This window comes from Strongylocentrotus purpuratus, unplaced genomic scaffold (assembly GCF_000002235.5).
Source record: "Strongylocentrotus purpuratus isolate Spur 01 unplaced genomic scaffold, Spur_5.0 spur5_scaffold_1, whole genome shotgun sequence".
Taxonomy (NCBI): domain Eukaryota; kingdom Metazoa; phylum Echinodermata; class Echinoidea; order Camarodonta; family Strongylocentrotidae; genus Strongylocentrotus; species Strongylocentrotus purpuratus.
In genome coordinates, this window is record NW_022145594.1 from 37,041,101 (window position 1) to 37,052,702 (window position 11,602).

Genomic DNA, 11,602 nt, shown 5'->3' on the forward strand with positions numbered 1-11,602 from the left:
GTATCTTGCACAGCCAATGAATTGATTAGATTTGGGGGTCACGAAGTCAAATGTCATAGGGCTCATTATGTATGCAAAAATAGCTCGTGATCGCGTTATCTCAAGAACTGATCGATGGATAATCGCCATACTTGGGTCCTGTATGTATCTTGCAGAGCCAATGAACTGATTAGATTTTAGGGTCGTGAGGTCAAAGGTCATGAATCTCAATATGTATGCCTATAAATAGCTTGTGAACGCATTATCATTAGAACCGACAGATGGATTACAATCAAACTTGAATTTCAAAAACTGCTTCCGTTTTAATTTGTAAATTGCCCTTTGGCGGAGGCATCATTTCAGATTGCGCGCAGTCAAAGTTCCATCTAGTTTACCAATCATTTGTTGAATTTGAAGCCGTTTTTTTAAATTCTCCCAGACCAAGGAACTGTCAAAGCCAGTCGGAATGGATTCAGAGCATGAACTTCTCACGATGCTGACCTTCTACCATGACCTGGGGTACGTAGTATACTACGGAGGCATTGAAGACGACCAGTCTCTCCTACGTGACATGGTGATCCTTAATCCTCAGTGGCTTATTGATGTCTTCAAGCAGGTCATAACCATCCTGGATCCTGCAGAGAGGGTAAGAAACCTCCCCTCCATTGAAAATGATATTCTGGGTTTATATAGAGCTAGCTTAATACATCAACAATGTATGTATTAGCTTTACATTATTATGAATCTTTTCCTCCTTATCGGATTCAGACACAATCTATGTGTTAAAAAATATAAAATTAGAAGTACAGTACACTTTTTAAAAAATTGCGGTAAAGTGTGCCACTATGACCTATGTGAAAAAGACTGTAAAGAAGTCTCTTAAGAGACAGAGTTTTAGAGTATTGAGAAGAATGACATATTTTGTATGACATTGATGTAACAAAGCTTTCACCTCACCATGTAGAAGTAGTTTACAAACTATATTCATATGTCCAGTTATTCCAACTGCCATTAAGTTGACATTGTGTTTTAATTCCAGGACGGGATCGTGAGTGATGCTTGGACCTCTCTTGAGAAGGATGGTATCTTAGAGGATAGGTTGATTCAGCATATGTGGCAAAGCTTCTTGGAGCAAAAGGAGGCCTTAGTCAAGCTTATGGCCAAGTTTGATCTCATCTGTGAGGCTCCTGTAGAACGACTCCAGCAAGAGCAACAGGATGAAGTGGACACTGAGGTAAATCTCCAGCTAAATGGTGCTCCTACCCGTGCTCCGGCCGGCCCGCAGCAATGCCCCAGGTTTTATGTTATCAAGAGTATAGGGTTAGGGTCCTGGTTAAAATTGGATTTCAGTTTAGGGTTAAAGTAAGGGTATATTGTATGATCCAGTGCTGAAGTAAGGAATTTTGTTGGAATAGGAAATTACCACGAAGCAATTATCGCAGGGGCTAAACATCATCATGTTTTACGTTAAAGTGATAGTTGAGTTCCTTTGCAGAGGGCGCTACACAAAATAACCTTTTTTGTGAGAAAGAGACAACCGAGTGTCAAATTTGAGAGAACATACAATGTAAAAGAAAAAAATCATCTTTGTTTTTTCAAAATCGGTTCAGAGACGACTGAAATATCCATAAATATAATCATTTCTAATATCTGTGTGCTACCACAAATATTAGATAATTTGAACCAGCCGTTGAAAAAACGAGATAGCGCCTTATATGTTTTATTCCAGCCAATGCCGATGTTGGTTATTTGTTGGCCTTTTTGTGTAGTTTATAATACGCACAACCAGCCGGCCTGTGTATTATTATTATTAATTAATTAATTAATTAATTAATGGTCACATATTTTTTTGAAAGTGGAGCTGAATCAGTATGATCTTATTGGCTCAATTCCACACATTTTGGAATCTAAAATTACCTTTATAGCAATTTTAGGCCCTAAAAGACCACTAGAAATGTCATAAATATTAATAAGAGCAATAACCATGCACTTTAAAGGCATTTGCGGTCTTAAAGGTAAAACAAAGTTTTGGTATGGGGTCATGAATTTGATTAAAATGAACATATTAGAAGCATATGCGATCCTACAATATTCAGTGATTGTTGTCGCGATTGAAATCGAGTCTAAAGTTATGAAATTGTAAATAATGAACTCTTTATGTTGTATAGCTCCCTCTCAAGGTCAAGATATTAATTAAGCTAAAGAACAATGCTTCTTGACTAAATCGACCGATTAGCTATTCCCGTTTGGAAATTATATATCACAACTACATATTCTGAGATTTTCATGGTTCACCATTGTGCGGACGTAGGCGCTATTTGAAATTTATCAAGATTTACCAGGAGCACCGGTAAATTTTTATATTCAATATTTCTCGAAAGCAGAAGTGTTTTAGGAGCCAAAGTTTCTAGTGCTTATAATACATCCACAGGGGCATTCAAATATACCAAAATTGTAAAGAATCACCATCCACCCAATTTTCAAAATTGCCCAAAACTTTGTATTACCTTTAAACAAGAACTCAACTTTCCCTTTAACTACTGCGTTGTGGCGTGCGCCTATAATCCAGCTAACAGTGGAAGTTACAAACTGATTCAGCCGAGGACGCAGGTTCGAAACTGAGTCACGTCTTTCGGATGGTGACGCTAAAAGTCGGTCCCCAGACGTAAATAATCATATTTGATTGATACACGTCTGTAAAACCCCAACACACACACACACCTTTAACCTCAGAATATTGTGACTAGAAATATACGGACAATAAAGGAGCAAAACAAGAGACATGTACCAGCTTTGTATATAGGTTTGTTGCACAAATTGACTCAGGATTGAAAACGGGTCCACAATGTCCTATTTTGGATATCATAATTTACCACAATAAATCATATGTATCTACCGGTACCTATTATTGCTTAGTCCTCCAGACAAGGAAGCCATTGAGAGAAAAAAGTCAAGGACGTGCATACTGTTCAGTCCCGTTCACGACTTCTCGTGTACCAAGTTTTTACGCCTAGTCGGCTGTGTGTATTGTATTGTAAACTTGTTACAGAATTTTTGTGCATACCTTGTGCTTTAATATGTGCTTGTTGATTCCTTCGTTCGTAGTGGGTTTTTTCACTACTCGTTTAGGAAATTTTGTTGATAGCGGCCTTTGTTTGCTACTAATTTAGAATAATTTGTTGACACTAAGATGGCTCGTTGACCTTTTGTTCGTAGTGGCCTTTGTATAGAGTGGTAAAATGTGACGTCATCAAAAATCTAATTTTAGAATTTCTCATTTTTTACTTCATTTTCCGAAAGAGCATCAAAAATAATGTCCTGGGGGACCTCTTGTCACTGGCGATATAGTTTCGCCCGAGACAGTCGGCTAAGACTTCCAAGTCCAGTTGCCGCTCCGCTATCCAGCACTCGCCGTGGTCTCCAAAAAAGCGGCCTCCAACCTTCGCTTTTTTGGTCCACTGGCTATTGTTGTGAGGTCACAGTCTCCATTGCGGATTCAGCGGTACCTTCCTCTGCATTCCATGTAGTATGTAAGCTCTCATCAACTAAGTTTTCGGAGCTTCCTTGGAGCATTGATCCTATCTCGGTTCGGATGTCCGTTCCGTGCGGGATTATTCCTCCTCTCGCTCTTGTGGCCTGGGCGCGAACCGCCCTGCTTTTCTCTGCCTTGGTCTCTCTCTCGTGACAGATGCCTCCCACTTGAGGTAGGGCGGTTATCGCCATGGCAGGTTGGTCTCTGAGACCGGAAAACATCCAAATGTGCTTCCGCACATCTGATTGCAGATAGCCTCTCCGGTGGCAAGATTTTCCCTTCGGACCGGTTGTAAGTTTCAATTCTCTTGCTGGCCTCTCCCCAGGTTTTGGGAAAGGTGCTTTCTCAGAATACAGGCAGGTCTGGATTTGAGGTCCGGGGTAATAATTGTGCTGCCAAGCGTTTAGAGTCCTTGTAGACGTTTGAAGCACTATTGAAAGGCGGATTATTTTTGCTAATTTTTCCTCTGTTACTGGAAGTGAGATTTAGTCTCTGATGGGCGTTGGTTTATTTTTGAAAATAACCAAGACTTGCCGCAGTGAAAGTCAACTCTTTGTTATCCCCATGAGCCCTTTGTCTGCCTTCTTGGGAATCCATCGTCAGAGACACCCAGTCTGCGGATCCTGAGACCCATTTTTCTGGTGCCGAGCCTTGGGCTCACTATTGCCACGGGTATTGGTACCCGCTGCTCTCTTTATGGTGCATTCTTTTGCTTCACCGCGAAGCTGCCTCTCGACTTTCTCTTGATTCCTTCACAGCCGATTTTCCTTAAGAGATTTGCGGCAGGTGAAGAATCGTTTGCTACAGCGACGTTGTTTGCGGCAACGTCTTACCTGGTTCCCCTGCTAACCTCTTTCTTGGGACATGCCACGGGTATTGGTACCCGCTGCTCTCTTTATGGTGCGTTTTTTTGCTTCACCGCAAAACTGCCTTTTGACTTTCTCATGATTCCTTCACAGCCGTTTTTCCTTAAGGGATTTGCGGCAGGTGAAGAATCGTTTGCTACAGCGCCGTTGTTTGCGGCAGCGTCTTCCCTGGTTCCCCTGCTAACCCCTTTCTTGGGACATGCCTCCCGCTTTCATATGTGTTGGTCTAAGCAATAATAGGTAGATACATATGATTTATTGTGGTAAATTAGTTAAATCAGAACTGATTTTATTATTTATCTACCTATGTCCCTCCCTCCGTCCCCTCTCCTTGACTAGCAACATGTCCCAAGTTTTCTCTTGGGCTGCTCGTGAGAGGATGATTAGGTGTGCGTGCGTTCCGCGCATGAGCTGGAGGTTGGCGGGGTTCTGGGGTGGGGGTATACACGTTTGTGACTGTTTTCTCTCGATGGCTTGTTTGTCTGGAGGGCTAAGCAATAATAGGTACATACATAGATTTATATAGTAAATAATAAAATCAGTCCTGATTTAACTAATTTATTATATCTTTCCAAACATGTTCCTTTGAAAATGTTATTTTGTGCTGTGAAATGTAGGGACTAAGTAGAATTTCGAAAGCTTTTAGAAATGGTACCAAAATGTCTATTTTTGAAATTTGGAATCAAAATTGCTCAATCGGTCAACAATTTAGTAGCAGGAATGGGATGTGTAAAATGAAACGATGAGTGAATTATGAAAAGCTTTATTTTTTGCTTAGATCTTGAAGAACCTTTTTTTTTATCTTGGTATATTTTTTGTTTTTAATTTATGTTTGGATATGTTTTGATATGTTAGGTATCAAATGAAACAGAGAAGGTGGTAAAGAAGCGCTACTATGTTCCTTCCAGGCTAACATCACCATGCCCCCAAGAGGAGATTGAACGGATCAAATCTTCTACAGACTTTTATGTGGACTTCAGAGGCTTTTTACCAGGTGAGGGTGAATTCATCATCTGTTTACGGCCACAAGGATGTTAACACGTGTAATGTATCGTGGAGTTAATGCCCTTCTTGCTCCAAAGAGACTATATGGCAATTATATTGCACAAAGGTTTGTATAAAGTCAAACCTGCCTACAGTGGCCTCCTTTCTATAAATGCCACATGTCTAGAATGGCCATGTTACATGGCTATTCTAGACATGTGGCCATGTATTTTGTCTCCCTCAGAAAATAAATGTGTGTCTAGAAAGACCACATTTCAACAGTGGCCACTTGCTCTATTTTCTTTAAGTGGCCTTGATAGACAAGTTTGAATGATCTTTATAGGTTCTTGCCAAGGATGACCCATGCATCCACAGTTTGAAGTTTAATATGTCCATCTCACATATGGATTTGAACCACTTCAATATTGGATAATTTCGGAGTGTACATAAATTATCCACCACGCAAGGTGCTCAATGTGCACCAATATTACCCCAGCTCTGCTGGGCTTATGATTGTAGGTTGCTCCCAGCAAATCAAGGAATTTCTTTAACACCTGGGTGGAGAGCGGAAAATGTAAATTAATGTCTTGCCAAATTAAGGACGTTTCAAGGTGGTCAGGTGTAGAAACCACTAGGCATAGTTACGACTTTGTTAATAGTCGGAGTTTAGTTTTGAAGTATTATTGCAGCTAATACATTTTTTAGTGTGCTTTCAAAACTTCACTAGCCACAATCTGTTGGTCATCTCTCTTGTTTGCCTTTTCCAAAGATGGGCTGTTTCATCGGTTGATGGCGAGAGCAGTCAGATGGATGGGTGAAAGAGATGGGGAACCAGTCAATCTTTTCTATCGTCACATCAGTCTAATGTTTGATGAAGAGCATCATGCCTTACTGGAGATGAAACCTCCCCATGAAGCAACTATCAAGGTCTGAGTCAAGTATCAGCAATATCTTTTTTGTCATGGTGGAGATACTGAATTGTAGGTCAAGTTTTTAAGACCGCGCATCGGATCCCTTCATAGGCAATAAATAGCCTCAACCTGGCAACGTTATGGTAGTTCTCCTGAAGACGATCAGATCGTTCTGTCGATACGTAGACAACCAAGAGCTCTTCAGGTCTCTTATTCCTTTGAAAGTAGTACATTGTGTAACCCTGAAAACTTTACCTGCTATACAGCATCAAGGTCTCGTTCTTAGTGCTCTAATCTAAAAAGCGGCAACTGATAATAACTCAACCTTTGTGTATGTTTTTTAATTGGTTTTAAATACACATATATTCTTAGCTAATAAGTATATTTAAGATATGATCACAAGTCCAATGCTTGTTTCTATTTTTAATCTTTTGTAATGTATTGTTATATTTAGTTATTATCCCCTCGCCAACGAAGTTGGAGGGGATATACGGTAGTAACGTTGCAGTCCGTCCTTCCTTCCATCCTTCTGTCCTTCCGTCCTTCCTTCCGTAACAAATTTGGTTTCCGATCGATAACTTCAGTAATGTTTGATGGATTTTAATGAAATTTAATATGAAGGTACATGGTATAAAAACACGGCCTAAGTTTGATTTCGAAGTATGTAGGTCAAAGGTCATAGCTCATGAAATATGCAAATTTGGTTTCCGTTCGATAACTTTAATAATGTTTGACGGAATTTAATGAAACAAGTTTGAGATGAAGGTACATGGTATCAAAACACATCCTAAGTTCTAAGTTCAATTTCCGAGTATGTAGGTCAAAGTTCATAGCTCATGAAATATGCGAATTTGCTTTCCGTTCGATAACTTTAGTAATGTTTGAAGGATTCTACTGAAATTTGATATGAAGGTTCATGGTATCGAAACACAGCGTAAGTTCAATTTCGGAATATCAAATATATATTTACAAATATATAACAAACAAACATTGCAAATTTACACATGACAAAAGAATATATGTAGAATAAAGTAAGGTTGGCTGTAACTAATCGAAAACATCAAACAGGAGGGTTGACAAAATAAGCAAAGCTTGATAGTATGACAACCCTCATTGTATTTTAATTGTATAATGTAATAGATGCTCTCCTTCAAATCATGTTTGTGTGTGTTTGCTTAAGAGCATACTCTGTAAAATGAACACAGAATAAATACATTTATTGATAATTTTATACATTAAATAACCCTCTCAAAATTGAGGGAAACCGTACACATTTACACACCATCACATACCGGTAAATAATTTCTTAATCTTTTTCCCTTTACGTTGGATTCTGAATATGTCAGGTCACTGTATACCGAGGAGCGGTGGCTGATTCTGATCATAATGGGGATAGTCATAAACCTCCAGCCCCAAGTGCTGTCAAAGAGGTAGGTAGCTTAACAGGATGGTTTCAATTAGTACAATGAACAGAGATGGAGGCGCATACCATTTCTCTGACATTTGCGACGCGGCTTTCATCTTTTTGTTTTCAATTAGAAAACTGGTAGTTGGCTTTTGTCTGCCAGTACACATCTGAAAAGGTCTCTGAACCATAGAATTGAAACTGGCACAGGTAAACAGTTTTTGGATGTGTCATATAGAACGTGTGTTTCTAATAGAAAAAAGTAAATACAGTTAACTCTGCAAAGGTAGAATCGGTTGGGACCGCAAACAAAGAGTTTGACTTAGGCAAAATTCGACTTAGGAAGTGTGAACATGATTTACTTAGGTTGGTAACAAAACTTTAACATACAAAAAATCTATGTGTACTTGAGTAATGCAGAGTAAACTGTAGTTGATTTGACATCAATGGTCCATGTTTTGAAGTGTGGTGGGACTTTAAGTCCAGTTAGAGTAGGCGATAGTAAAGTTAGACCAAAGGGCACTAAAACTTGACTATTAAAGAAAACAACTACAGTTGAAGGCAGGATTAGCTCTTATTCTATTTCTGAGTCTGGTTAAGTAAAGCCATATTCTACATCCTGTTTATGTTGTGGTTTAGCTATCAAACTGTGAAACTGTGTACTTCATCAAAATGGTAGACCTGTCTCAAACTCTTCTGTGTCAGTAGGTTACTGCACAATTGTAAATGAACTTCCAAGAGAATATTAAAGAAATGGTTGATTTCTGGGAAGAGGTGAAAATAATTTGTGAGCGTTATCATTGTATAATGCAAGTGTGGAAGAACATCAGATAAAAATATTCCCTGAAAAGCATGGCTCTTCAAATGCCTTAATATTCTAAATATGGCATGTAACGTAAAAATCGGGACGGATTCTTAAGCCACATGTTTATGTAGTCCCATATACATCTTTCTATGGACAGTGCTTTTAACTTTACCAAGACTAAGCCAAATTTCTTATCATTTTGATGATTCCATAACCTTGCAATACACACCAATACTTATATGCTAGATGATCAACCTTTTCTGATCGATTCCACACCGTTTCTTTCACAATACAATTGCATGACCAGAACTCAACTTTATCTTTAATAGTTCACAATTAATTTCCTTCGAGATGCATGAGAAACAAACCTCAAAATATATGTACTTTTTATGTATCAGAAAGATGAGAGGAAGTTTTTTTCTCCACCCATAATGGCAAACGCAATTAATGCATGTCCATGTGTCCCAGACTTTGTTATGTTAACCCATTATCTACTGTGTTAAGCCTATGGGAATGGGAGAATCCAGTAGTCAACGGGTTAAGAGACATTGAGCCAGTGTGGCCTGTGATCAATGCACTATCCTAATGACATTTTCGTTGTACAATTCTCTATTGTGAGTTGTGAATTTTAATCAAAGTTAAATAAGCTTGAAGATGCCCCCCCCCCCCCCCCCAAAAAAAAAAAAAAAATGAAATAAAATATCTATCTTGGTGTTGTTTGTGTTTTTATGGCAGGTAATGGACTTCGTAACAAGATCCCTTGATAGCCTTAGGCAGCAGTGGGCTAAAAGGATCAAATACGATGTCTGCTTTCTATGCCCAACTTGCAGTAAGAAGAAACGGTTCCAAGACTGCTTCAAGGGAAAGTCACTCCAGTGTGGACTACATAGCTTCCTTACGGCTGCAGTCAAGTCAAAGTTTGGTAGGGCATTAAACATTTCTCAGTTTGAATGTGGGCTGTCTTTTCAATGAGCTCACAAATGTCTTACCATTCTATATAAGTTAATATAGAATATTATCTCTTTTGTCAATTAAGTGGGGGCTACCTGTTATCATACTTGGTGTCAGGAGTAAGATTAGATCAATGAGGATAGTTTTTATACTTTTAAATGTGTCACTTTTTGTTGTTGTTTCAAGGGCAAAAACTCGAAGCTGACTCTCCGCCATGCCTTTCATCTCACTGTAGCATGCCCAAGGCCTCAAACTTCAGTCAACCCATGTAAGTTAATAATGCTACGTTCCATAGGGGTCTTAACCCCGTATATAAGTTTTACACCAAGCTACCCCCACCCCACCCCCCCCCCCCCCCCCCTGGCTCAAAACAGACGCCGGGTTGAGAGCTTGCAAGAAAAAGGGAAAATCCTCAGAGATGAAAAAGTAATGTCATTTGAAGTCATTTGATTATGATAAAAACTTTCTTGTATTGAAATTTAACAGCCAGTACGTGTATAATTTCTTCTTTACTCCACAACGGTTTTGTGAATTTGATACATGAGAGCAAGATGTTCATTTGGACATAATTATCTGCTTTCACAGTGCCCATGTATAAATTGAACTTCCTGAAATTGTGTTGCTGCTAGCTTCTGTGACTGCGAGCAATATTACTTTCCCTTATTTTTCTGAAACTGTTTTGTGACTGATTTGGATAGTTCGGTTTAGTATTCCCTTGTAAAAATAGAACAACCTACATGCCATATACAGAGTAGCTATTCTGTATTTGCATGAATTAAAGAGATTTTGTTGTCAAGAAACGGAAGGGAAAATAATTTAATGAGGTGTAGGGAAGAATCAAGGACAAAATATGGACCGTTTTTAAAAGGAGAAGTTTAAATCTGTAGGCATACTATTCATTACAGTACACATGTTACATGATCAATGATGGTCTATTGGACGTATCCACTAGACCACAACACCTCTGATTTCATGTATTCATTGATCGAGGCAATCAACCTGAAGATCGCACTTTCTCTGTAGTAGGTAAATGATCAACACCTTTATCAAATGATCATGTAACATGTGTAATGAATAGTATGCCTACAGATTTAAGAAATCGATGGGTACCTGGTAAAACGATGTAGAAAATGTAGTTGTCATTATTATGATCACCACCATTTTCATTGATATAACCTGTATTTACATACAGCAATCTGCCGAGGTCACAAGTTAGTCTTGGTCCAAACACAACACTTCCACGGAACACCAAACTATGTCCTGGAAAACATGTTGAGGACATTGAATTGTTAAACCTGTCTCAGCAACTCAACTTAGATTCATATCTTGGACTAGAACTTTCACTTGGCTTTTCACTTGATCAGTTAGACGCTTTCAAAACGAAGAGCTGTAATGATATTCCTAACGCTGGGCTAGATATGCTGAGGGGTTTTAAATCACAAGTGGGTCACCAGGCTCAGATTCAGGATTTCTTAGGGGGGGGCCCAAATTTTGAAATCAATTTGAAATTTAGTGTGCTGAAATTTGAAAATTGTGCCACCCAATATTTCGCTCAGTGGGGGGGGGGGTGGCAGCAGTGGCGGATCCAGGGGGGGGGGGGGGGGGGGGGGGGGGCCTGGGCCTCCTCCCTTAAGAAAAAAATAACGTAAAATCACATGATTTTTTACCTGTTTTGGGGGTTGGGCCCCCCCCCCTGGCGCTCAAGGGGGTACAAATTTTAAAATTTTCGAGGACCAAAAAAAAAATATACTCACTACCCCTCCCTCCCCCCCCCCCCCCCCCGCACTGAGCGACTTTTCGACCGCCGCGATTTTCTAATTTTTGGGAACAAAAAAAAAAAAAATGTGCTCACTACCCCCCCCCCCCCCCCCCCCCCCCCCCCCCGCACTGAGCGACTTTTCGACCGCCACAATTTTCAAATTTTCGAGAGCAAAAAAAAAAAAAATGTGCTCTCGTTACTGTGAGCCCCCAGGATCAAAACCGTGTCGATGTACTATATAAGTGCCCTTTTATGAGGTATTAATCCCCATTACTGTCAGTTATGACTTAAGGACGTAGGTCCCGTAGTTGATTAGCATTGTAGCACACACATGTTTTAGCAGTCACGCAAAACAAACATTCCCCACTTGTAATTCAATAAAATCTGAGAATGTATACTATTATCTAGAT

The 11,602-nt window shown here is 39.5% G+C and overlaps 1 protein-coding gene across 1 annotated transcript; it reads left to right on the forward strand.

Annotated features, from left to right (window-relative positions):
• The first annotated feature begins 426 nt into the window (after positions 1–426).
• Positions 427–7,741, forward strand: LOC105441411 (probable serine/threonine-protein kinase roco11). Its single transcript, XM_030978757.1, has 5 exons — positions 427–625; positions 1,019–1,213; positions 5,233–5,371; positions 6,131–6,288; positions 7,619–7,741. Exons 1-5 carry the CDS (start codon positions 446–448, stop codon positions 7,739–7,741), a joined length of 795 nt encoding a protein of 264 aa, XP_030834617.1. The 5' UTR covers positions 427–445.
• The last annotated feature ends 3,861 nt before the right edge of the window (positions 7,742–11,602 follow it).